The sequence below is a fragment of the Coregonus clupeaformis genome, chromosome 17 (genome assembly GCF_020615455.1).
Source record: "Coregonus clupeaformis isolate EN_2021a chromosome 17, ASM2061545v1, whole genome shotgun sequence".
Classification (NCBI taxonomy): Eukaryota; Metazoa; Chordata; class Actinopteri; order Salmoniformes; family Salmonidae; genus Coregonus; species Coregonus clupeaformis.
Window position 1 is genome coordinate 14,351,167 of NC_059208.1, and position 27,808 is coordinate 14,378,974.

General features: G+C 45.0%; 1 protein-coding gene across 1 annotated transcript in view; it reads right to left on the minus strand.

The window, feature by feature from the left end:
* LOC121585310 (vacuolar protein sorting-associated protein 13B-like) overlaps positions 1-27,808 on the minus strand; it is a 719,687-nt gene that overhangs the window by 38,978 nt on the left and 652,901 nt on the right. The window contains exons 45-49 of the mRNA XM_045226113.1: positions 26,540-26,695; positions 22,949-23,218; positions 15,410-15,493; positions 11,324-11,499; positions 4,958-5,134 (exon numbers count right to left, since the gene is read on the minus strand). Coding sequence (XP_045082048.1) covers positions 4,958-5,134; positions 11,324-11,499; positions 15,410-15,493; positions 22,949-23,218; positions 26,540-26,695 — 863 coding nt within the window. The remainder of the gene's footprint in view (positions 1-4,957; positions 5,135-11,323; positions 11,500-15,409; positions 15,494-22,948; positions 23,219-26,539; positions 26,696-27,808) is intronic.

Below are 27,808 nucleotides of genomic sequence, written 5' to 3' on the forward strand. Positions count from 1 at the left end.
GTGTATGTAAACTTCTGACCCACTGGGAATGTGATGAAATAAATAAAAGCTGAAATAAATCATTCTCTCTACTATTATTCTGACATTTCACATTCTTGAAATAAAGTGGTGATCCTAACTGACCTAAGACAGGGAATTTTTTACTAGGATTAAATGTCAGGAATTGTGAAAAACTGAGTTTAAATGTATTTGGCTAAGGTGTATGTAAACTTCCGACTTCAACTGTACCTGGTAAAATAATGGTTCACAAACAACTCTGATTTTTCCCACAAATTATGCTTTATATTTTCCCAAATTATGTTCTCAGTTATATTTTTCACTCTTGAAATTACAATTGTTCATAGAGAAACAACGAAATTGGAGGTTCTAAGTCAATGTCAATGCTTAAATCACATCAGAAGACAATTTTGTTTTAGGTCTGGAAGAAATCTAACAAATGTCCCTTTAATTGCTTATCTGACCCTTTAATTGTGCATCTAGTGAGTGAGGAATGTACCGGTCTAGTGATAGTTCTGTGCTGCTCATTTCATGGCAACATTTGCAAATAACCAATAATAGATACAAATCATATACTTTCTCATGATATACTTCTGCCAGGTAAGCCTACTTTGAAGTTAACATTTAATTGAGAATGTTTTGAGGAAAGTATTTCTGTCAATCCACAAGACGGTTATCACATCAACTGGCTACACGCAGAGTGATAGACAAATGCTCGCACCACAGAGACAGACTGGGGTAATATTGCTGGAAATTAATTGCCAGATATTGTGTTAGGTTTGGCTTTTTGAGCCAATAGTGGCTAACCAGGGGTGGGATAATGTCAATGTTGCCTTGATTAGATAGTAGCTGGTAGCATGCAGTGTCTGATACTTGTGAGATTTGTTCATGATAGTTTGCGGTGGAACATGTGAAAAATGAATGTACTTTCAGAATAGTTTGGAGAGCTACTCATAGGTGGTCTGGTAGCTACTGGTAGATCACGATGGACCTGTTGGAGATCCCTGATCTAAACTAATCCTAGAGGAATGGCTGTGATAGCACTGCATTGTCTTAATGTCACAGTTTTCTATGTTATCAACAGAGAGAGAGTGACAACAAAGAGATGCTTATTTAATTCAAACACTCTGATGCTGTTCTGGTGAACTAAACACTTCTCTGTTGTCAGAGTTAGATGCTGTTCTGGTGAACTAAACACTTTGTTGTCAGAGTTAGATGCTGTTCTGTTGAACTAAACACTTCTCTGTTGTCAGAGTTAGATGCTGTTCTGTTGAACTAAACACTTCGCTAATTCAGTTACAGTACAATTCCCAACCTGTTGAATGTTTGCCATGAACGTCCTGTAGTAGAGGTTAGAGAGAGATTACTGTCAGGAGAAAGAGAGAGATTACTGTCAGGAGAAAGAGAGAGGTTACTGTCAGGAGAAAGAGAGAGATTACTGTCAGGAGAAAGAGAGAGGTTACTGTCAGGAGAAAGAGAGAGATTACTGTCAGGAGAAAGAGAGAGATTACTGTCAGGAGAAAGAGAGAGGTTACTGTCAGGAGAAAGAGAGAGATTACTGTCAGGAGAAAGAGAGAGATTACTGTCAGGAGAAAGAGAGAGGTTACTGTCAGGAGAAAGAGATAGATTACTGTCAGGAGAAAGAGAGAGATTACTGTCAGGAGAAAGAGAGAGATTACTGTCAGGAGAAAGAGAGAGATTACTGTCAGGAGAAAGAGAGAGGTTACTGTCAGGAGAAAGAGAGAGATTACTGTCAGGAGAAAGAGAGAGATTACTGTCAGGAGAAAGAGAGAGGTTACTGTCAGGAGAAAGAGATAGATTACTGTCAGGAGAAAGAGAGGGGTTACTGTCAGGAGAAAGAGAGATATTACTGTCAGGAGAAATAGAGAGATTACTGTCAGGAGAAAGAGAGAGATTACTGTCAGGAGAAAGAGAGAGATTTCTGTCAGGAGAAAGAGAGAGGTTACTGTCAGGAGAAAGAGAGAGATTACTGTCAGGAGAAAGAGAGAGATTACTGTCAGGAGAAAGAGAGAGGTTACTGTCAGGAGAAAGAGAGAGATTACTGTCAGGAGAAAGAGAGAGATTACTGTCAGGAGAAAGAGAGAGATTACTGTCAGGAGAAAGAGAGAGATTACTGTCAGGAGAAAGATAAGGGTTACTGTCAGGAGAAATAGAGAGATTACTGTCAGGAGAAAGAGAGAGGTTACTGTCAGGAGAAAGAGAAGGGTTACTGTAAGGAGAAAGAGAGAGATTACTGTCAGGAGAAAGAGAGAGGTTACTGTCAGGAGAAAGAGAGATTACTGTCAGGAGAAAGAGAGAGGTTACTGTCAGGAGAAAGAGAGAGGTTACTGTCAGGAGAAAGAGAGAGGTTACTGTCAGGAGAAAGAGAGAGATTACTGTCAGGAGAAAGAGAGAGATTACTGTCAGGAGAAAGAGATATATTACTGTCAGGAGAAATAGAGAGGTTACTGTCAGGAGAAATAGAGAGGTTACTGTCAGGAGAAAGAGAGAGATTACTGTCAGGAGAAAGAGAGAGATTACTGTCAGGAGAAAGAGAGAGATTACTGTCAGGAGAAAGAGAGAGGTTACTGTCAGGAGAAAGAGAGAGATTACTGTCAGGAGAAAGAGAGAGATTACTGTCAGGAGAAAGAGAGAGATTACTGTCAGGAGAAAGAGAGAGGTTACTGTCAGGAGAAAGAGAGAGATTACTGTCAGGAGAAAGAGAGAGATTACTGTCAGGAGAAAGAGAGATTACTGTCAGGAGAAAGAGAGGGGTTACTGTCAGGAGAAAGAGAGAGATTACTGTCAGGAGAAAGAGAGGGGTTACTGTCAGGAGAAAGAGAGAGGTTACTGTCAGGAGAAAGAGAGGGGTTACTGTCAGGAGAAAGAGAGAGGTTACTGTCAGGAGAAATAGAGAGATTACTGTCAGGAGAAAGAGAGAGATTACTGTCAGGAGAAAGAGAGAGGTTACTGTCAGGAGAAAGAGAGAGATTACTGTCAGGAGAAATAGAGAGGTTACTGTCAGGAGAAAGAGAGAGATTACTGTCAGGAGAAAGAGAGAGGTTACTGTCAGGAGAAAGAGATAGATTACTGTCAGGAGAAATAGAGAGGTTACTGTCAGGAGAAATAGAGAGGTTACTGTCAGGAGAAAGAGAGAGATTACTGTCAGGAGAAAGAGAGAGATTACTGTCAGGAGAAAGAGAGAGGTTACTGTCAGGAGAAAGAGAGAGATTACTGTCAGGAGAAAGAGAGAGATTACTGTCAGGAGAAATAGAGAGATTACTGTCAGGAGAAAGAGAGAGATTACTGTCAGGAGAAAGAGAGAGATTACTGTCAGGAGAAAGAGAGAGATTACTGTCAGGAGAAAGAGAGAGATTACTGTCAGGAGAAAGAGATAGATTACTGTCAGGAGAAAGAGAGAGATTACTGTCAGGAGAAAGAGATAGATTACTGTCAGGAGAAAGAGAGAGATTACTGTCAGGAGAAAGAGAGAGGTTACTGTCAGGAGAAAGAGAGAGATTACTGTCAGGAGAAAGAGAGAGATTACTGTCAGGAGAAAGAGAGAGGTTACTGTCAGGAGAAAGAGAGAGGTTACTGTCAGGAGAAATGCTGACCAATCAGAAGATATCATGGATTTAGGATATCAAGATATCACAGTCCATAAGCGAGATGACTGGGACAGAATTATTCTCTGTGTACTTGAGGAGTGTGTGTGTGTGTATTCTGTAGAGACTACAGACAGGCCTGTATACAGAGAGACTACAGACAGGCCTGGATACAGAGAGACTACAGACAGGCCTGGATACAGAGAGACTACAGACAGGCCTGGATACAGAGAGACTACAGACAGGCCTGGATACAGAGAGACTATGAAAACACAAGGCCTGGATACAGAGACACTATGAAAACACAAGGCCTGGATACAGAGACACTATGAAAACACAAGGCCTGGATACAGAGACACTATGAAAACACAAGGCCTGGATACAGAGAGACTATGAAAACACAAGGCCTGGATACAGAGACACTATGAAAACACAAGGCCTGGATACAGAGAGACTATGAAAACACAAGGCCTGGATACAGAGACACTATGAAAACACAAGGCCTGGATACAGAGAGACTATGAAAACACAAGGCCTTGATACAGAGACACTATGAAAACACAAGGCCTGGATACAGAGAGACTATGAAAACACAAGGCCTGGATACAGAGACACTATGAAAACACAAGGCCTGGATACAGAGAGACTATGAAAACACAAGGCCTGGATACAGAGACACTATGAAAACACAAGGCCTGGATACAGAGACACTATGAAAACACAAGGCCTGGATACAGAGACACTATGAAAACACAAGGCCTGGATACAGAGACACTATGAAAACACAAGGCCTGGATACAGAGAGACTATGAAAACACAAGGCCTGGATACAGAGACACTATGAAAAGAAACAGGAAACTCACAGGAACACTAAAACAATACAACAGCAACACACAACAGAATCCCAGAGTTAGTTGCAGTACCTGTCTGAGTCCTTGGATACGTGTGGCCATGGCAACTGGCTGCTGCTCTTGACCAGTGGGTCAAACCCATTCCATGTAGGGCCTAGTGTCTGTGGGTTTTGGGTTTTTTCCTTTCAATTAAGACCTAGACAACCAGGTGAGGGGAGTTCCTTACTAATTAGTGACCTTAATTCATCAATCAAGTACAAGGGAGGAGTGAAAACCTGCAGACACTCGGCCCTCCGTGGAATGAGTTTGACACCTGTTGTAGGTCATAGAAGTCTGTCGTTATACACACACACACACACACACACACACACACACACACACACACACACACACACACACACACACATCACACATCACACATCACACACACCACACACACACACATACACACACACATACACACACATACCACACACACACACACACACACAAGCTGTACTGTACCTGTCTGTGTCCTTGCTGACGTAGGGCCATGGTGGTTGGCTGTTGTTCTTCAGACCATAGAAGTCTGCCAGTATGTGTTCCTGGCTGTCCTCCAACCCAGCCTGGTTCCTGTTCACTATCTGTTTGATCACAGCGGTGGAGATGGGCACCGCACAGTGAGACGCATCCTCTTCCTCCCTGCAAGAGAAAAAACACACACACACACACACACACACACACACACACACACACACACACACACAGGTTAGTCTTCATATAAAAACACACCGTTTCTGTGTGCCTCAGTTGGTCCAGTGTGGCGCCAGCAACGTGAGTTTGATTCCCACTGTCTGGGGGGAAATATTATCTCACCGTTTTCTACAGACACCCCAGTACAGTCAGTATCCACTCTGTGCTACTCTGTGGATCCTAACTGACCCCTACTAAAGTGGAAACAAACAACATGGTTAACTGGGGTCTAAAGTAGAAACCAAAGCCATGGTTAACTGGGGTCTAAAGTAGAAACCAAAGCCATGGTTAACTGGGGTCTAAAGTAGAAACCAAAGCCATGGTTAACTGGGGTCTAAAGTAGAAACCAAAGCCATGGTTGACTGGGGTCTAAAGTAGAAACCAAAGCCATGGTTAACTGGGGTCTAAAGTAGAAACCAAAGCCATGGTTAACTGGGGTCTAAAGTAGAAACCAAAGCCATGGTTAACTGGGGTCTAAAGTAGAAACCAAAGCCATGGTTAACTGGGGTCTAAAGTAGAAACCAAAGCCATGGTTAACTGGGGTCTAAAGTAGAAACCAAAGCCATGGTTAACTTGGGTCTAAAGTAGAAACCAAAGCCATGGTTAACTGGGGTCTAAAGTGGAAACCAAAGCCATGGTTAACTGGGGTCTAAAGTAGAAACCAACGCCATGGTTAACTGGGGTCTAAAGTAGAAACCAAAGCCATGGTTAACTGGGGTCTAAAGTAGAAACCAAAGCCATGGTTAACTGGGGTCTAAAGTAGAAACCAAAGCCATGGTTAACTGGGGTCTAAAGTAGAAACCAAAGCCATGGTTAACTGGGGTCTAAAGTAGAAACCAAAGCCATGGTTAACTGGGGTCTAAAGTAGAAACCAAAGCCATGGTTAACTGGGGTCTAAAGTAGAAACCAAAGCCATGGTTAACTGGGGTCTAAAGTAGAAACCAAAGCCATGGTTAACTGGGGTCTAAAGTAGAAACCAAAGCCATGGTTAACTGGGGTCTAAAGTAGAAACCAAAGCCTTGTTAACTTGGTCGGGTGGTCTAGTTATTTCCTGCCTGGCGGGGTGTCTTTCAGCAGGTCTGGGGATCAGAGAGGGTGACCCAGCCTAGCAGCACTAAATAAATAACCCTATAGAATACTTTAGATACTTTAGATCCAGACAATAGAAGACCGTGGCTTTAGAACTACGACAAGCATCTACCTGTCACTCTACCAGTTCTACTTGGACTGGTGAGACCCCTCCCCTCCCTCCTCGGCCCGGGGTTGAAACAGAACTGTATGTCTGCGTCCCAAATGGCACCATATTCCCTATAGAGCCCTGGTTAAAAGTAGTGCACTATGTAGGGAATAGGGTGCCATTTGGAATGTAGCCTCTGTTTATTAATAGAGTCCATTGTGCTTTTAAAGGAAAGTGGAGTAATAAAGCAATGGATGGTGGAGAACAGGCCAGAGAGACAGCCTGATGATGGATGGTGGAGAACAGGCTAGAGAGACAGCCTGATGATGGATGGTGGAGAACAGGCTAGAGAGACAGCCTGATGATGGATGGTGGAGAAACAGGCTAGAGAGACAGCCTGATGATGGATGGTGGAGAACAGGCTAGAGAGACAGCCTGATGATGGATGGTGGAGAACAGGCTAGAGAGACAGCCTGATGATGGATGGTGGAGAACAGGCTAGAGAGACAGCCTGATGATGGATGGTGGAGAACAGGCTAGAGAGACAGCCTGATGATGGATGGTGGAGAACAGGCTAGAGACAGCCTGATGATGGATGGTGGAGAAGAGGCCAGAGAGACAGCCTGATGATGGATGGTGGAGAACAGGCTAGAGACAGCCTGATGATGGATGGTGGAGAACAGGCCAGAGAGACAGCCTGATGATGGATGGTGGAGAACAGGCCAGAGAGACAGCCTGATGATGGATGGTGGAGAACAGGCTAGAGAGACAGCCTGATGATGGATGGTGGAGAACAGGCCAGAGAGACAGCCTGATGATGGATAACAGGCCAGAGAGACAGCCTGATGATGGATGGTGGAGAACAGGCCAGAGAGACAGCCTGGTGATGGATGGTGGAGAACAGGCTAGAGACAGCCTGATGATGGATGGTGGAGAACAGGCCAGAGAGACAGCCTGATGATGGATGGTGGAGAACAGGCTAGAGACAGCCTGATGATGGATGGTGGAGAACAGGCCAGAGAGACAGCCTGATGATGGATGGTGGAGAACAGGCCAGAGAGACAGCCTGATGATGGATGGTGGAGAACAGGCCAGAGAGACAGCCTGATGATGGATAACAGGCCAGAGAGACAGCCTGATGATGGATGGTGGAGAACAGGCCAGAGAGACAGCCTGGTGATGGATGGTGGAGAACAGGCTAGAGACAGCCTGATGATGGATGGTGGAGAACAGGCCAGAGAGACAGCCTGATGATGGATGGTGGAGAACAGGCCAGAGAGACAGCCTGATGATGGATGGTGGAGAACAGGCCAGAGAGACAGCCTGATGATGGATGGTGGAGAACAGGCTAGAGACAACCTGATGATGGATGGTGGAGAACAGGCCAGAGAGACAGCCTGATGATGGATAACAGGCCAGAGAGACAACCTGATGATGGATGGTGGAGAACAGGCCAGAGAGACAGCCTGATGATGGATGGTGGAGAACAGGCCAGAGAGACAGCCTGATGACGGATGGTGGAGAACAGGCCAGAGAGACAGCCTGATGATGGATAACAGGCCAGAGAGACAGCCTGATGATGGATGGTGGAGAACAGGCCAGAGAGACAGCCTGATGATGGATGGTGGAGAACAGGCCAGAGAGATAGCCTGATGATGGATGGTGGAGAACAGGCCAGAGAGACAGCCTGATGATGGATAACAGGCCAGAGAGACAGCCTGATGATGGATGGTGGAGAACAGGCCAGAGAGACAGCCTGATGATGGATGGTGGAGAACAGGCTAGAGCGACAGCCTGATGATGGATGGTGGAGAACAGGCCAGAGAGACAGCCTGATGATGGATAACAGGCCAGAGAGACAGCCTGATGATGGATGGTGGAGAATAGGCCAGAGAGACAGCCTGATGATGGATAACAGGCCAGAGAGACAGCCTGATGATGGATGGTGGAGAACAGGCTAGAGAGACATCCTGATGATGGATGGTGGAGAACAGGCCAGAGAGACAGCCTGATGATGGATGGTGGAGAACAGGCTAGAGAGACAGCCTGATGATGGATGGTGGAGAACAGGCCAGAGAGACAGCCTGATGATGGATAACAGGCCAGAGAGACAGCCTGATGATGGATGGTGGAGAACAGGCTAGAGAGACAGCCTGATGATGGATGGTGGAGAACAGGCCAGAGAGACAGCCTGATGATGGATGGTGGAGAACAGGCCAGAGAGACAGCCTGATGATGGATGGTGGAGAACAGGCTAGAGACAGCCTGATGATGGATGGTGGAGAACAGGCCAGAGAGACAGCCTGATGATGGATGGTGGAGAACAGGCTAGAGAGACAGCCTGATGATGGATGGTGGAGAACAGGCCAGAGAGACAGCCTGATGATGGATAACAGGCCAGAGAGACAGCCTGATGATGGATGGTGGAGAACAGGCCAGAGAGACAGCCTGGTGATGGATGGTGGAGAACAGGCTAGAGACAGCCTGATGATGGATGGTGGAGAACAGGCCAGAGAGACAGCCTGATGATGGATGGTGGAGAACAGGCCAGAGAGACAGCCTGATGATGGATAACAGGCCAGAGAGACAGCCTGATGATGGATGGTGGAGAACAGGCCAGAGAGACAGCCTGATGATGGATAACAGGCCAGAGAGACAGCCTGATGATGGATGGTGGAGAACAGGCCAGAGAGACAGCCTGATGATGGATGGTGGAGAACAGGCTAGAGCGACAGCCTGATGATGGATGGTGGAGAACAGGCCAGAGAGACAGCCTGATGATGGATAACAGGCCAGAGAGACAGCCTGATGATGGATGGTGGAGAATAGGCCAGAGAGACAGCCTGATGATGGATAACAGGCCAGAGAGACAGCCTGATGATGGATGGTGGAGAACAGGCTAGAGAGACAGCCTGATGATGGATGGTGGAGAACAGGCTAGAGAGACATCCTGATGATGGATGGTGGAGAACAGGCCAGAGAGACAGCCTGATGATGGATGGTGGAGAACAGGCTAGAGAGACAGCCTGATGATGGATGGTGGAGAACAGGCCAGAGAGACAGCCTGATGATGGATAACAGGCCAGAGAGACAGCCTGATGATGGATGGTGGAGAACAGGCTAGAGAGACAGCCTGATGATGGATGGTGGAGAACAGGCCAGAGAGACAGCCTGATGATGGATGGTGGAGAACAGGCCAGAGAGACAACCTGATGATGGATGGTGGAGAACAGGCCAGAGAGACAGCCTGATGATGGATGGTGGAGAACAGGCCAGAGAGACAACCTGATGATGGATGGTGGAGAACAGGCTAGAGAGACAGCCTGATGATGGATGGTGGAGAACAGGCCAGAGAGACAACCTGATGATGGAGAACAGGCCAGAGAGACAGCCTGATGATGGATGGTGGAGAACAGGCTAGAGAGACAACCTGATGATGGAGAACAGGCCAGAGAGACAGCCTGATGATGGATGGTGGAGAACAGGCTAGAGAGACAGCCTGTTGACAGGAAAGGATTCATTCAGACTGGGGGTGCATTCCAAACAGTACCCTATTCCCTTTATAGTGCACTACTTTTGACCAGGGCCCATAGGACTCCTGGTCCAATAGTCGTCCACTCTCTAGGGAATAGGGTGCCATTTGGGATGCAGTCTGGGTCCTGAAGGAACATACTACTACAGGCTTCTGATTCTCCTCAAGTCGCTCATGTGGTTTCAACCCCAGAACACACATATGAGAGCAGGGATGTGTTCCAAATGTCACACTATTCCATTTATAGTGCACTACTTTTAACCAGGGTCCATGGGGCTCTGGTCAAAAGTAGTGCACTATGTAGGGAATAGTGTGACATGTAGGACGCAGACTAGGACATTACAGTTGTGGTTAACTGGTCTGTCTGTCTGTCTGTCCACAGCCCAGTCCCTTCCTCAACCATTGGAAGCCACAACTATTCCTAATTACAGGAAGGAAAGAGGAGATGGTGACCAGCGAACATTTGAAACTGACTGGTCCTGAAGATGGGGGAGACAGCAGGAGAAGAGGAGGAGGAGGAGGAGAGGAGGTGGAGGAGGAGGAGAGGAGGAGGAGAGGAGGAGGAGAGGTGGATGAGGAGGAGAGGAGGAGGAGGAGAGGAGGAGGAGGAGGAGGAGGCGGCGGCGGGTAGTGTGGTGAATGAGTGTCTGTTAAGGCAGGGGACACTCTGAACACATGCTAGATAGTGGTCCAAATTCAACTAGACAAGGCAGGGGACACTCTGAACACATGCTAGATAGTGGTCCAAATTCAACTAGACAAGAGCTTCTTGAATTGTTGTTTGAGCTCAGAGAGAGAGGATTTCTCTACACACACGACCTAGAGGACATGAAGACGGAATGAAGGACTGACTGACGGACCGACTGATGGACAAACTGACGGACTGACTGACTGACTGACTGACGGACTGACGGACTGACTGACTGACGGACTGACGGACTGACTGACTGACTGACTGACTGACTGACTGACGGACTGACTGACTGACTGACTGACTGACTGACTGACGGACTGACTGACGGACTGACTGACGGACTGACGGATGGACTAACTGACTGACTGACGGACCGACTGATGGACTGACTGATGGACTGACGGACTGACTGACGGACTGACGGATGGACTAACTGACTGACTGACGGACCGACTGATGGACTGATTGGCTGATAGAAAAGCAGCTAGTACAGCTAGTAGCTGTACTGTATGATGTGTGGTGAGAGCTGAGATCTGGGTTCTGAGATCTGGGTTCTGCCCATGATGAGGTGGTGTCACACTGGCACAGACACCTTCGACCCAGGCCTTCTCACAGTCCACATACTCATCCACAACACACACTTATACATGACACCCCGTGGGCCAGAAACCTGTGTGGGTGTGTGGTATGTGTGTGCAGTATGTGTGTGCGTGCGGGAGGTGGTGTGTGTTTTACCTGGCCTGGAAGGTGAGGTGGTGCATCAGGTCATTCTCAGCGTTCAGTAGTTGTTCCTGGTGTCCCTGTCCCTGGATCAGCTGACTCTCTCTCAGCCCCAGACTTCTTTTCTCTGTGTGGATGATGACAGGGTCTGGAAGGTGGCTACGCATCATGAACAGAGGACTGAATACCACCTGGAAGAGGACAGGACACCATTAGAGACAGAGAGAGACACAGAGAGAGAGACAGACAGAGAGAGAGACAGAGAGAGAGCGAGAGAGAGAGAGAGAGAGGTGGTATTGCCCCTAAACAGAGAGGACACAGTGGCAGAATACTGTCTGTCTCTCTCTGTCTCTCTCTCTGTCTGTCTCTCTGACCACTGTGACTGACCTGAAAATAATGCCATAGCTAGAAAAAGAGAGAGAGAGAGAGAGAGAGCGAGCGTCTGGCAGGTGGCTACACATCATGAAGAGAGGGCTGAGCACCACTTGGGAGAGGACAGTGGAGGCTGCTGAGGGGAGGACAGCTCATAATAATGTCTGTTGTGAGTACAGTAGAGTAGAGAGGAGACAGAAAGAGGTCTGTTGTGAGGAGACAGAAAGAGGTCTGTTGTGAGGAGACAGAAAGAGGTCTGTTGTGAGGAGACAGAAAGAGGTCTGTTGTGAGTACAGTAGAGTAGTGAGGAGACAGAAAGAGGTCTGTTGTGAGGAGACAGAAAGAGGTCTGTTGTGAGGAGACAGAAAGAGAACTGTTGTGAGGAGACAGAAAGAGGTCTGTTGTGAGGAGACATAAAGAGGTCTGTTGTGAGGAGACAGAAAGAGGTCTGTTGTGAGTACAGTAGAGTAGTGAGGAGACAGAAAGAGGTCTGTTGTGAGGAGACAGAAAGAGGTCTGTTGTGAGTACAGTACAATGACAGTGGTCCCCAGCATCTACTGGGCTCTTGGTGATGATGGGAAACAGCTCTCTCTCTCTCTCTCTCTCTCTCTCTCTCTCTCTCTCTCTCTCTCTCTCTCTCTCTCTCTCTCTCTCTCTCTCTCTCTCTCTCCTCTCTCTCTCTCTCTCTCTCTCTCTCTCTCTCTCTCTCTCTCTCTCTCTCTCTCTCTCTCTCTCTCTCTCTCTCTCTCTCTCTCTCTCTCTCTCTCTCTCTCTCTCTCTCTCTCTCTCTCTCTCTCTCTCTCTCTCTCTCTCTCTCTCTCTCTCTCTCTCTCTCTCTCTCTCTCTCAACCATCCTAATCTACCAAAATACTGTCTGCCTGGCATCACCGCACTGAAAACTCCCATTTCATCCTCCGTATGGACTTCTGTGCGTGCGTCCTACCTATGTGGCGGTACTGTAATCAATGACACACTGTGGTGGTTACTGAGAGGAAGCTGGAGAGAGAGAGAGCTCTATTGTAATATTGTCACCAGTGTGGTGGTTACTGAGAGGAAGCTGGAGAGAGAGAGAGCTCTATTGTAATATTTTCACCAGTGTGTGTGTCAGTCTGAGTGATGTTGTGGCACTGCAACCCAAAATAACAAGAGACACGTCTCAAAACAAACCCTCTCTGTGTTGAGACTCTGGGAAAGAGCTGGGGTGTTAAAGGACGGTGTTAGAGTTAAAGGACGGTGTTAGAGTTAAAGGACGGTGTTAGAGTTAAAGGACGGTGTTAGAGATAGAGGACGGTGTTAGAGATAGAGGACGGTGTTAGAGATAGAGGACGGTGTTAGAGTTAGAGGACGGTGTTAGAGATAGAGGACGGTGTTAGAGTTAGAGGACGGTGTTAGAGATAGAGGACGGTGTTAGAGTTAGAGGACGGTGTTAGAGTTAAAGGACGGTGTTAGAGTTAAAGGACGGTGTTAGAGTTAAAGGACGGTGTTAGAGATAGAGGACGGTGTTAGAGTTAGAGGACGGTGTTAGAGTTAGAGGACGGTGTTAGAGTTAGAGGACGGTGTTAGAGATAGAGGACGGTGTTAGAGTTAGAGGACGGTGTTAGAGTTAAAGGACGGTGTTAGAGTTAGAGGACGGTGTTAGAGTTAGAGGACGGTGTTAGAGATAGAGGACGGTGTTAGAGTTAGAGGACGGTGTTAGAGATAGAGGACGGTGTTAGAGATAGAGGACGGTGTTAGAGTTAGAGGACGGTGTTAGAGTTAGAGGACGGTGTTAGAGTTAGAGGACGGTGTTAGAGATAGAGGACGGTGTTAGAGTTAGAGGACGGTGTTAGAGATAGAGGACGGTGTTAGAGATAGAGGACGGTGTTAGAGTTAGAGGACGGTGTTAGAGTTAAAGGACGGTGTTAGAGTTAGAGGACGGTGTTAGAGATAGAGGACGGTGTTAGAGTTAGAGGACGGTGTTAGAGATAGAGGACGGTGTTAGAGATAGAGGACGGTGTTAGAGTTAAAGGACGGTGTTAGAGTTAGAGGACGGTGTTAGAGTTAGAGGACGGTGTTAGAGTTAAAGGACGGTGTTAGAGTTAAAGGACGGTGTTAGAGTTAGAGGACGGTGTTAGAGATAGAGGACGGTGTTAGAGTTAAAGGACGGTGTTAGAGTTAAAGGACGGTGTTAGAGTTAAAGGACGGTGTTAGAGTTAGAGGACGGTGTTAGAATTAGAGGACGGTGTTAGAGATAGAGGACGGTGTTAGAGTTAAAGGACGGTGTTAGAGTTAGAGGACGGTGTTAGAGTTAGAGGACGGTGTTAGAGTTAAAGGACGGTGTTAGAGATAGAGGACGGTGTTAGAGATAGAGGACGGTGTTAGAGTTAGAGGACGGTGTTAGAGTTAGAGGACGGTGTTAGAGTTAAAGGACGGTGTTAGAGATAGAGGACGGTGTTAGAGTTAAAGGACGGTGTTAGAGTTAAAGGACGGTGTTAGAGTTAAAGGACGGTGTTAGAGTTAGAGGACGGTGTTAGAGTTAGAGGACGGTGTTAGAGTTAGAGGACGGTGTTAGAGATAGAGGACGGTGTTAGAGTTAAAGGACGGTGTTAGAGTTAAAGGACGGTGTTAGAGTTAGAGGACGGTGTTAGAATTAGAGGACGGTGTTAGAGTTAAAGGACGGTGTTAGAGTTAGAGGACGGTGTTAGAGATAGAGGACGGTGTTAGAGATAGAGGACGGTGTTAGAGTTAAAGGACGGTGTTAGAGTTAAAGGACGGTGTTAGAGTTAAAGGACGGTGTTAGAGATAGAGGACGGTGTTAGAGATAGAGGACGGTGTTAGAGTTAAAGGACGGTGTTAGAGGACGGTGTTAGAGATAGAGGACGGTGTTAGAGTTAGAGGACGGTGTTAGAGGACGGTGTTAGAGTTAGAGGACGGTGTTAGAGTTAGAGGACGGTGTTAGAGTTAGAGGACGGTGTTAGAGTTAGAGGACGGTGTTAGAGATAGAGGACGGTGTTAGAGTTAGAGGACGGTGTTAGAGGACGGTGTTAGAGTTAGAGGACGGTGTTAGAGTTAGAGGACGGTGTTAGAGATAGAGGACGGTGTTAGAGATAGAGGACGGTGTTAGAATTAGAGGACGGTGTTAGAGTTAGAGGACGGTGTTAGAGTTAGAGGACGGTGTTAGAGTTAAAGGACGGTGTTAGAGATAGAGGACGGTGTTAGAGTTAAAGGACGGTGTTAGAGTTAAAGGACGGTGTTAGAGTTAAAGGACGGTGTTAGAGTTAGAGGACGGTGTTAGAGTTAAAGGACGGTGTTAGAGTTAGAGGACGGTGTTAGAGTTAGAGGACGGTGTTAGAGTTAAAGGACGGTGTTAGAGTTAGAGGACGGTGTTAGAGTTAAAGGACGTGTTAGAGTTAAAGGACGGTGTTAGAGGACGGTGTTAGAGATAGAGGACGGTGTTAGAGTTAGAGGACGGTGTTAGAGGACGGTGTTAGAGTTAGAGGACGGTGTTAGAGTTAGAGGACGGTGTTAGAGTTAGAGGACGGTGTTAGAGTTAGAGGACGGTGTTAGAGTTAGAGGACGGTGTTAGAGTTAAAGGACGGTGTTAGAGGGATGGTGGGGACACGGGCTGCACCCTATTTCCTACAGTATATATTGACTAGGGACACTATGGGCTCTGATAGAAAGTAGTGCACTATATAGGGAATAGGGTGCCATTTCAGACGCAGGCCTGACCTGGATGGCTATACTCACCACTCTCTGCTGCATGTGAGAGTCAGGTTCCATGGTGATCAGGGTACACCACACGTAGAACAACGAGCCGCTGGAACAAGGCACCTGCAAGGAGACCAACCCACACCATTAGATAGTACAGCTACTATTCTCACCTCTGACCTGGCAATAAACAATTACCTTAGAGACTGCTTTGCCCTATTAAACACTGGTCCTATATAACTACTGCTGTACAAACCTTTTCTATTCATATACTGTCCATACTGTCTATACACACCATCCTATATATCTACTGCTGTACACACCTTTTCTATTCATATTCTATCTATACCATTATGTATATATATATTCCGGACTCTTTTTGGATTATGCGCATATTGTTTTGTATTGTTGGAGCTAGAAACACACGCATATAGCTAGGTATTACTGCACTGTTGGAGCTAGAAACACAAGCATATAGCTAGGTATTACTGCACTGTTGGAGTTAGAAACACACGCATATAGCTAGGTATTACTGCACTGTTGGAGTTAGAAACACAAGCATATAGCTAGGTATTACTGCACTGTTGGAGTTAGAAACACACGCATATAGCTAGGTATTACTGCACTGTTGGAGTTAGAAACACAAGCATATAGCTAGGTATTACTGCACTGTTGGAGTTAGAAACACAAGCATATAGCTAGGTATTACTGCACTGTTGGAGTTAGAAACACACGCATATAGCTACGTATTACTGCACTGTTGGAGTTAGAAACACAAGCATATAGCTAGGTATTACTGCACTGTTGGAGTTAGAAACACACGCATATAGCTAGGTATTACTGCACTGTTGGAGCTAGAAACACACGCATATAGCTAGGTATTACTGCACTGTTGGAGCTAGAAACACAAGCATATAGCTAGGTATTACTGCACTGTTGGAGTTAGAAACACACGCATATAGCTAGGTATTACTGCACTGTTGGAGCTAGAAACACACGCATATAGCTAGGTATTACTGTACTGTTGGAGCTAGAAACACAAGCATATAGCTAGGTATTACTGTACTGTTGGAGCTAGAAACACACGCATATAGCTAGGTATTACTGCACTGTTGGAGCTAGAAACACAAGCATATAGCTAGGTATTACTGCACTGTTGGAGTTAGAAACACAAGCATATAGCTAGGTATTACTGCACTGTTGGAGCTAGAAACACAAGCATATAGCTAGGTATTACTGCACTGTTGGAGCTAGAAACACAAGCATATAGCTAGGTATTACTGCACTGTTGGAGTTAGAAACACACGCATATAGCTAGGTATTACTGCACTGTTGGAGCTAGAAACACAAGCATATAGCTAGGTATTACTGCACTGTTGGAGCTAGAAACACAAGCATATAGCTAGGTATTACTGCACTGTTGGAGTTAGAAACACAGCATATAGCTAGGTATTACTGCACTGTTGGAGCTAGAAACACAAGCATATAGCTAGGTATTACTGCACTGTTGGAGTTAGAAACACACGCATATAGCTAGGTATTACTGCACTGTTCGAGCTAGAAACACACGCATATAGCTAGGTATTACTGCACTGTTGGAGCTAGAAACACACGCATATAGCTAGGTATTACTGCACTGTTGGAGTTAGAAACACAAGCATATAGCTAGGTATTACTGCACTGTTGGAGTTAGAAACACAAGCATATAGCTAGGTATTACTGCACTGTTGGAGCTAGAAACACAAGCATATAGCTAGGTATTACTGTACTGTTGGAGCTAGAAACACAAGCATATAGCTAGGTATTACTGCACTGTTGGAGCTAGAAACACAAGCATATAGCTAGGTATTACTGCACTGTTGGAGCTAGAAACACAAGCATATAGCTAGGTATTACTGCACTGTTGGAGTTAGAAACACAAGCATATAGCTAGGTATTACTGCACTGTTGGAGCTAGAAACACAAGCATATAGCTAGGTATTACTGCACTGTTGGAGTTAGAAACACACGCATATAGCTAGGTATTACTGCACTGTTGGAGCTAGAAACACACGCATATAGCTAGGTATTACTGCACTGTTGGAGCTAGAAACACAAGCATATAGCTAGGTATTACTGCACTGTTGGAGCTAGAAACACACGCATATAGCTAGGTATTACTGCACTGTTGGAGCTAGAAACACAAGCATATAGCTAGGTATTACTGCACTGTTGGAGCTAGAAACACAAGCATATAGCTAGGTATTACTGCACTGTTGGAGCTAGAAACACAAGCATATAGCTAGGTATTACTGCACTGTTGGAGCTAGAAACACAAGCATATAGCTAGGTATTACTGCACTGTTGGAGTTAGGAAACACACGCATATAGCTAGGTATTACTGCACTGTTGGAGCTAGAAACACAAGCATATAGCTAGGTATTACTGCACTGTTGGAGCTAGAAACACAAGCATATAGCTAGGTATTACTGCACTGTTGGAGCTAGAAACACACGCATATAGCTAGGTATTACTGCACTGTTGGAGCTAGAAACACAAGCATATAGCTAGGTATTACTGCACTGTTGGAGTTAGAAACACAAGCATATAGCTAGGTATTACTGCACTGTTGGAGTTAGAAACACACGCATATAGCTAGGTATTACTGCACTGTTGGAGCTAGAAACACAAGCATATAGCTAGGTATTACTGCACTGTTGGAGCTAGAAACACAAGCATATAGCTAGGTATTACTGCACTGTTGGAGCTAGAAACACAAGCATATAGCTAGGTAATACTGCACTGTTGGAGCTAGAAACACAAGCATATAGCTAGGTATTACTGCACTGTTGGAGCTAGAAACACAAGCATATAGCTAGGTATTACTGTACTGTTGGAGTTAGAAACACAAGCATATAGCTAGGTATTACTGCACTGTTGGAGTTAGAAACACACGCATATAGCTAGGTATTACTGCACTGTTGGAGTTAGAAACACAAGCATATAGCTAGGTATTACTGTACTGTTGGAGCTAGAAACACACGCATATAGCTAGGTATTACTGCACTGTTGGAGCTAGAAACACAAGCATATAGCTAGGTATTACTGCACTGTTGGAGTTAGAAACACACGCATATAGCTAGGTATTACTGTACTGTTGGAGTTAGAAACACAAGCATATAGCTAGGTATTACTGCACTGTTGGAGCTAGAAACACACGCATATAGCTAGGTATTACTGCACTGTTGGAGCTAGAAACACAAGCATATAGCTAGGTATTACTGTACTGTTGGAGTTAGAAACACACGCATATAGCTAGGTATTACTGCACTGTTGGAGCTAGAAACACAAGCATATAGCTAGGTATTACTGCACTGTTGGAGCTAGAAACACAAGCATTTCACTGCACCTGAGATAACATCTGCAAATCTGTGTACGGGACCAATAAACGTTGATTTGGTGTACAGCAGTAGTGTGTAAAAAGTTCTAATAACTAAACTGAATGATCAATGTTCTAGAAGAGGTTAAAGAGGCTAGAGGAAACAGCAATGCCTAAACCCCTGTCATGTCAAAGGTCATCAAGGTCAGAGTTCACCCACGGCACCACCACCGGAGATCAACATGTTTGTGTCCTGTGGTGGAGAGAAGTGTATCAGGACATCTGTAATGACCAACGTGCCGTGGAGCGCCCTAACCAACCCACCCCACTGAGTCACATCATGTTCATAGTCCCCAACGTGATCATGTTCTGTCCCCAACATGGCTCCAAGGCTTTCTGAAGCTGTACAACAGGACCCACACAAAGCTCCAGTACTTCAACACCATCCAACAGCTAAGTCCAATGACAATTTAACTGTTAGCGCGGGATAATAGCCTATTAAACTCTGTCAGATCTGAGAAGATTTAAAAGCAGAAAATGTGCCCTTCAGAATGGTTAATGGTCGTGGATCGCATCCCAAATGGAACCCTATTCCCTACATAGTGCACTACTTTTGACCAGGGCCCCACAGACTTCTGGTCAAAAGTAGTGCACTATGTAGCGAATAGGGTGGAATTTGGGATGCGAGTCTTAACGTTTCACTGGCTCTATTCCCCTCTACCCTGACTCCTCGTTAAGACCTCACCATGCCAAGGCCGTTACAACGCAGCGTAATTTACGGTCAGCTAGGGACTTCATTTAACTGTGGACAAAACACCAGGCATGAACACAATAACGAACATTTAGTTCTGTTCTGTTCAGCTCTGACATTGGCCTCGGTTCCTCTTGGGTGAAGGATAACACACAGAGGGTGAAAAACACTGGCAGGCATCGCACTGCTAGACACACAGGCCTGGTCCACCAACACCAAGGTTACAGACCTAGTTATGAGTTTCTATCAGGAGATAACATCAGACGAAGAGGGAAGAGAAGAGAGGCAGTAAAAGAGGGTATGAGAAAAAGAAGGAGAGATGGTGCCTGCAGAGAGAAGGAGAGATGGTGCCTGAAGAGAGAAGGAGAGATGGTGCCTGAAGAGAGAAGGAGAGATGGTGCCTGAAGAGAGAAGGAGAGATGGTGCCTGCAGAGAGAAGGATAGATGGTGCCTGAAGAGAGAAGGAGAGATGGTGCCTGCAGAGAGAAGAAGAGATGGTGCCTGCAGAGAGGAGAGATGGTGCCTGCAGAGAGAAGGAGAGATTTTTTTTGTCCATTAAAATAACATCAAATTGATCGGAAATACAGTGTAGACATTGTTAATGTTGTAAATGGATGTTGTAGCTGGAAATGGCAGATTTTTAATGGAATATCTACATAGGCGTACAGAGGCCCATTATCAGCAACCATCAGTCCTGTGTTCCAATGGCACGTTGTGTTTGCTAATCAAAGTTTATCATTTTAAAAGGCTAATCGATCATTAGAAAACCCTTTTGCAATTACGTTAGCACAGCTGAAAACTGTTGTGCTGATTAAAGAAGCAATAAAACTGGCCTTCTTGAGACTAGTTAAGTATCTGGAGCATCAGCAATTGTGGGTTCGATTACAGGCTCAAAATGGCCAGAAACAAATAACTTTCTTCTGAAACTCGTCAGAAGATGAAGATGGGCAGTCTGAGATATGGCTTTTTCTTTAGAAAACAAGGACATTTCTAAGTGACCCCAAACTTTTGAATGGTAGTGCGAATGTATTCACCCCCTTTGGCATTTTTCCTATTTTGTTGCCTTACAACCTGGAATTAAAATTGATTTTTGGGGGGTTTGTATCATTTGATTTACACAACATGCCTACCACTTTGAAGATGCAAAATATGTTTTATTGTGAAACAAACAAGAAATAACACAAAAAAACAGAAAACTTGAGTATGCATAACTATTCACCCCCCCAAAGGCAATACTTTGTAGAGCCACCTTTTGCAGCAATTTCAGCTGCAAGTCTCTTGGGGTATGTCTCTATAAGCTTGGCACATCTAGCCACTGGGATTTTTGCCCATTCTTCAAGGCAAAACTGCTCCATCTCCTTCAAGTTGGATGGGTTCCGCTGGTGTACAGCAATCTTTAAGTCATACCACAGATTCTCAATTGGATTGATGTCTGGGCTTTGACTAGGCCATTCCAAGACATTTAAATGTTTCCCCTTAAACCACTTGAGTGTTGCTTTAGCAGTATGCTTAGGGTCATTGTCCTGCTGGAAGGTGAACCTCCGTCCCAGTCTCAAATCTCGGGAAGACCGAAACAGGTTTCACCATCAATCATTCCTTCAATTCTGACCAATTTCCCAGTCCCTGCCGATGAAAAACATCCCCACAGCATGATGCTGCCACCACCATGCTTCACTGTGGGGATGGTGTTCTTGGGGTGATGAGAGGTGTTGAGTTTGCGCCAGACATAGCGTTTTCCTTGATGGCCAAAAAGCTCAATTTTAGTCTCATCTGACCAGAGTACCTTTTTCCATGTGTTTGGGGAGTCTCCCACATGCTTTTTGGCGAACACCAAACGTGTTTGCTTATTTATTTCTTTAAGCAATGGCTTTTTTCTGGCCACTCTTCCGTAAAGCCCAGCTCTGTGGAGTGTACGGCTTGAAGTGGTCATATGGACAGATTCTCCAATCTCCGCTGTGGAGCTTTGCAGCTCCTTCAGGGTTATTGTTGGTCTCTTTGTTGCCTCTGATTAATGCCCTCCTTGCCTGGTCCGTGAGTTTTGGTGGGCGGCCCTCTCTTGGCAGGTTTGTTGTGGTGCCATTTCCATTTTTTAAATAATGGATTTAGTGGTGGTCCGTGGGATGTTCAAAGTTTCTGATATTTTTTTAGAACCCAACCCAACCCAACTTCTCCACAACTTTGTCCCTGACCTGTTTGGAGAGCTCCTTGGTCTTCATGGTGCCGCTTGCTTGGTGGTGCCCCTTGCTTAGTGGTGTTGCAGACTCTGGGGCCTTTCAGAACAGGTGTATATATACTGAGATCATGTGACAGATCATGTGACACTTAGATTGCACACAGGTGGACTTTATTTAACTAATTATGTGACTTCTGAAGGTAATTGGCTGCACCAGATCTTATTTAGGGGCTTCATAGCAAAGGGGGTGAATACTTATGCACGCACCACTTTTCCATTATTGTTTTCTTAGAATTTTTTGAAACAAGTTATGTTTTTCATTTCACTTCACCAATTTGGACTATTTTGTGTATGTCCATTACATTAAATTACAGGTTGTAATGCAACAAAATAGGAAAAACGTCAAGGGGGGTGAATACTTTTGCAAGGCACTGTATATATACAGAGAGAGGGAGAGAGAGAGAGAGACGCTAAATTCTACAACCACTTAAAAGGAAGTGATTCCCAAACCTTCCATAACAAAGCCATCACCTACAGAGAGATGAACCTGGAGAAGAGTCCCCTAAGCAAGCTGGTCCTGGGGCTCGGTTAACAAACACAAACAGACCCCACAGAGCCCCAGGACAATTAGACCCAACCAAATCATGAGAAAACAAAAATATAATTACTTGACACATACTTGACACACAGTGGCAGAATACCTGACCAATGTGACTGACCCAAACTTAAGGAAAGCTTTGACTATGTACAGACTCAGTGAGCATAGCCTTGCTATTGAGAAACACATGTTTTCCTCAGATTATAGCCTTGCACATTAGAGACACATGTTTTCCTCAGATTACACAGATTCACAAAGAATTTGAAATCAAATCCAATTTTGATAAACTCCCTTATCTACTGGGTGAAAAACCACAGTGTGCCATCACAGCAGCAAGATTTGTGACCTGTTGCCACAAGAAAAGGGCAACCAGTGAAGAACAAACACCATTGTAAATACAACCCATATTTATGTTTATTTATTTTCCCATTTGTACTTTAACTATTTGCACATTGTTACAACACTGTATATAGACATAATATGACATTTGAAATGTCTTTATTCTTTTGGAACTTCTGAGTGTAATGTTTACTGTTAATATTAATTGTTTATTTCACTTTTGTTTACTATCTACTTCACTTGGTGGTGTTGAAAATGATTGTGGGGAGAGAGTCTGGTGTGTGTGTGTGCTTCTGTGTGTTTAGGTGTGTGTGTGTGCTTCTGTGTGTTTAGGTGTGTGTATCTGTGTATGCACTCACCTGTACCACAGAGCTGCCCCCCCTTTCCTTCTCCTTCCTCTCCAGTCTGACATCCCGAGACCAGTCCTCATCTCCTCTGGCTCTGACACACAGCTCTGTCATCTCTGAGTCCTCCAGGACGTATGAGGGCAGCTTCCTCCCAGCCTCCAGACAGTCAGCATGTTCCTTAACCACCGTCTGGCCATCTGGATTCACATAGTGCTGCACCACCCGCAGATCAATGTCCTGAGACAGGTAGCTACACATCACCTGACGACCACAGATTATTATCTAGAGAGAGAGAGAGAGAGAGAGAGAGAGAGAGAGAGAGAGAGAGAGAGAGAGAGAGAGAGAGAGAGAGAGAGAGAGAGAGAGAGGTTATGTTAAGAGTCAAAGCTAGACTTATTGGAGATATCAGGTTATTCATCAACACACTGATACAGTTGTGATGTGTTAATCAGTAACAGAGTCCTTACAGCCCCAGTCCTCCAAAACCTCTGGCATTATCAAAGCCCCCCTGGTCAGTATGGGTCCTGCCTGCTGCTGCCTCCCAGCCTGATGCTTTTCTGAAGACACTGTGTAAAATCTGTCACTATCACTGCAGACAGACCAGAGTGGAGCAGACAGCAGCAGAATCCTCTGTCCCCCTGTTTCTCCCTGTCCTCTACAGAACGCCACAGCCAAGTCACAAATGGAACCTAATCCCCTATGGGTCCTGGTCAAAAGTAGTGCACTACATAGGGAATAGGGTGCCATTTGGGACGAAGCCCACAACTCCCCCTGGCCCCTGTACAGCTCTAACCCAGCTCAGTCACCAGGGAGCCCTCATCTGGTCCTGACACTTCTAATTGAGCTCACAATTGATTGTTTCCACCACCCCGTGTGTGTGTTCTCTGGGTGGTGGTGGTGGTAATGGTGGTGAGGAGCGAGATTGCTCTCTGAAGAGAGAGACTTCTCCTGCTCATCAATCATCCTTTTATAGCCCTTCTCACAGCTCACAGGCTCTCAGTCACGTAATCACACTCACACTCACACACACACACACACACACACTCTTGAGGAGCACTCAACAGGCGTTAACTGTGAATGAACCTCTACACACTGTGTCTAACTGAATCCTGTCTGTGGTGACAACTCCACTAATTGGATCACATCCTGTCTGTGGTGACAACTCCACTAACTGGATCACCTCCTGTCTGTCTGTGGTGACAACTCCACTAATTGGATCACATCCTGTCTGTGGTGACAACTCCACTAACTGGATCACCTCCTGTCTGTGGTGACAACTCCACTAACTGGATCACCTCCTGTCTGTGGTGACAACTCCACTAACTGGATCACCTCCTGTCTGTGGTGACAACTCCACTAACTGGATCACCTCCCTTCTGTGGTGACAACTCCACTAACTGGATCACCTCCTGTCTGTCTGTGGTGACAACTCCACTAACTGGATCACATCCTGTCTGTGGTGACAACTCCACTAACTGGATCACCTCCTGTCTGTCTGTGGTGACAACTCCACTAACTGGATCACCACCTGTCTGTCTGTGGTGACAACTCCACTAACTGGATCACCTCCTGTCTGTCTGTGGTGACAACTCCACTAACTGGATCACCACCTGTCTGTCTGTGGTGACAGCTCCACTAACTGGATCACCTCCCGTCTGTGGTGACAACTCCACTAACTGGATCACCTCCTGTCTGTCTGTGGTGACAACTCCACTAACTGGATCACATCCTGTCTGTGGTGACAACTCCACTAACTGGATCACCTCCTGTCTGTCTGTGGTGACAACTCAACTAACTGGATCACCTCCTGTCTGTCTGTGGTGACAACTCCACTAACTGGATCACCTCCTGTCTGTCTGTGGTGACAACTCCACTAACTGGATCACCTCCTGTCTGTCTGTGGTGACAACTCCACTAACTGGATCACCACCTGTCTGTCTGTGGTGACAACTCCACTAACTGGATCAACTCCTGTCTGAAGGAGAAGACATGGTTCTGTTCAGGGTCTGAAGAGAAGAGAACAGTAGTGTGACACAGAGAAAGACCCAGAACAAGATCAAGATGAGCTCTGCTCACACACACACACACACAAACACACACACACGCCCACACGTGCACGCGCATGCACACACACACACACACACACACACACTCACTCCTCCCACAGCCAGCCTGTGACCAGAGACATCTTCTGTTGCTGTAGCAGCTGTCACAATCTCAGGCTGTGTGTTGGGGATTGGATGTGACCAGGACTCATACCCCATCATTGTAGCCAATGAGAACTAGATGTCGGAGCGGACCAGATAGGAATGTAGCCAGTCTGTTTTGTCTGCTGGCTAGAGGGAGACGTGTGACACTTGACAATGTTTACATAACAAAGGGTCCCCACATTTCAGAGATGGCATCTCAGATTTGGAGAATCAAATGTTTGGTGTGTTTGGAGCAATTCAAACATGGTTTAGTACATTTATTCGGCTGGTGTAAAATGTGCTGTTTTATCTAACATTTCATTAACACGGATCAATCTCGTTTAAGACAACACATTTCCTGTTCTGTTTTTTGGAGAAGTGAGCAAACATTGTGGATGGCTGGAGGGTTTTCAGAGTTTTCCCGTTGTAACAACAGATTGTAATATGAAACAGGATGTTGTTCTCAGACTAGTGTTCCCTTTGTAACAACAGATTGTAATATGAAACAGGATGTTGTTCTCAGACTAGTGTTCTCTTTGTAACAACAGATTGTAATATGAAACAGGATGTAGTTCTCAGACTAGTGTTCCCTTTGTAACAACAGATTGTAATATGAAACAGGATGTAGTTCTCAGACCAGTGTTCTCTTTGTAACAACAGATTGTAATATGAAACAGGATGTTGTTCTCAGACTAGTGTTCTCTTTGTAACAACAGATTGTAATATGAAACAGGATGTAGTTCTCAGACTAGTGTTCCCTTTGTAACAACAGATTGTAATATGAAACAGGATGTAGTTCTCAGACCAGTGTTCTCTTTGTAACAACAGATTGTAATATGAAACAGGATGTTGTTCTCAGACTAGTGTTCTCTTTGTAACAACAGATTGTAATATGAAACAGGATGTAGTTCTCAGACTAGTGTTCCCTTTGTAACAACAGATTGTAATATGAAACAGGATGTAGTTCTCAGACCAGTGTTCTCTTTGTAACAACAGATTGTAATATGAAACAGGATGTAGTTCTCAGACTAGTGTTCCCTTTGTAACAACAGATTGTAATATGAAACAGGATGTAGTTCTCAGACCAGTGTTCTCTTTGTAACAACAGATTGTAATATGAAACAGGATGTAGTTCTCAGACTAGTGTTCCCTTTGTAACAACAGATTGTAATATGAAACAGGATGTAGTTCTCAGACCAGTGTTCTCTTTGTAACAACAGATTGTAATATGAAACAGGATGTAGTTCTCAGACTAGTGTTCTCTTTGTAACAACAGATTGTAATATGAAACAGGATGTAGTTCTCGGACCATCAGGCATCACACACAGTAGAATGTCACAACAGGAGGATGGGTTGCACATTAATTGCCTTTTGGGAACAATAAAGCTTTATTGAATTGAATAGAATACGGTACCTGTTTCTGGACAGCGTTGAGCTGCAACACCTTGATGATGAGGGAGGCGGTCCGTCCTTTATATTGAATAGTCCTCAACAGAGACCCCACGTTGTCCACACTGAAGGCCTCAGACCAACGCCAGTTACCCCACCCCTCTATACAGATGTGAAGGAGCTGGAGGAGAGGAGGGGGGGAGGAGGAGTGGAGAGAAGAGACTAACATTAACATACAGTAATCAAGAGTATTTCCGCCCTTACAGTATTTATGCCAGTGCAGAAGGCAACAAGTCAACAGAATTATTTTTGTTTAGAGATCTCTGTTGAGGAAAAATCCTTCTGTTTATTGGATTGAACATGTTCTGAATGCCGGTGGTGTTGACACTGAAGCAGTCCCACACAATAAACTGGCTGATGAGTTCCAGCACCATGCAGCTGGGCTTGTCACCCACACGTCTAAATAAGAGACCCATACTGGCAGATACTCATCTTAGTTACATCTGCATATCATAGTTACATCTTCATATCATAGTTACATCTTCATATCATAGTTACATCTTCATATCATAGTTACATCTTCATATCATAGTTACATCTGCATATCATAGTTACATCTTCATATCATAGTTACATCTTCATATCATAGTTACATCTGCATATCATAGTTACATCTTCATAGCTCCATCTGCATATCATAGTTACATCTTCATAGCTCCATCTGCATATCATAGTTACATCTTCATAGCTCCATCTGCATATCATAGTTACATCTTCATAGCTCCATCTGCATATCATAGTTACATCTTCATAGCTCCATCTTCATATCATAGTTACATTTGCATATCATAGTTACATCTGCATATCATAGTTACATCTTCATATCATAGTTACATCTTCATATCATAGTTACATCTGCATATCATAGTTACATCTGCATATCATAGTTACATCTTCATATCATAGTTACATCTTCATATCATAGTTACATCTGCATATCATAGTTACATCTTCATAGCTCCATCTTCATATCATAGTTACATCTGCATATCATAGTTACATCTTCATATCATAGTTACATCTTCATATCATAGTTACATCTTCATATCATAGCTCCATCTTCATATCATAGTTACATCTTCATATCATAGTTACATCTTCATATCATAGTTACATCTTCATATCATAGTTACATCTTCATATCCATCACATCACTAGAGACTGGGAGTGTGGAAGAACACAGAAATTATTATTTTTTGTCTGTAAAACCATGAGATCATTGATGGATTAACAA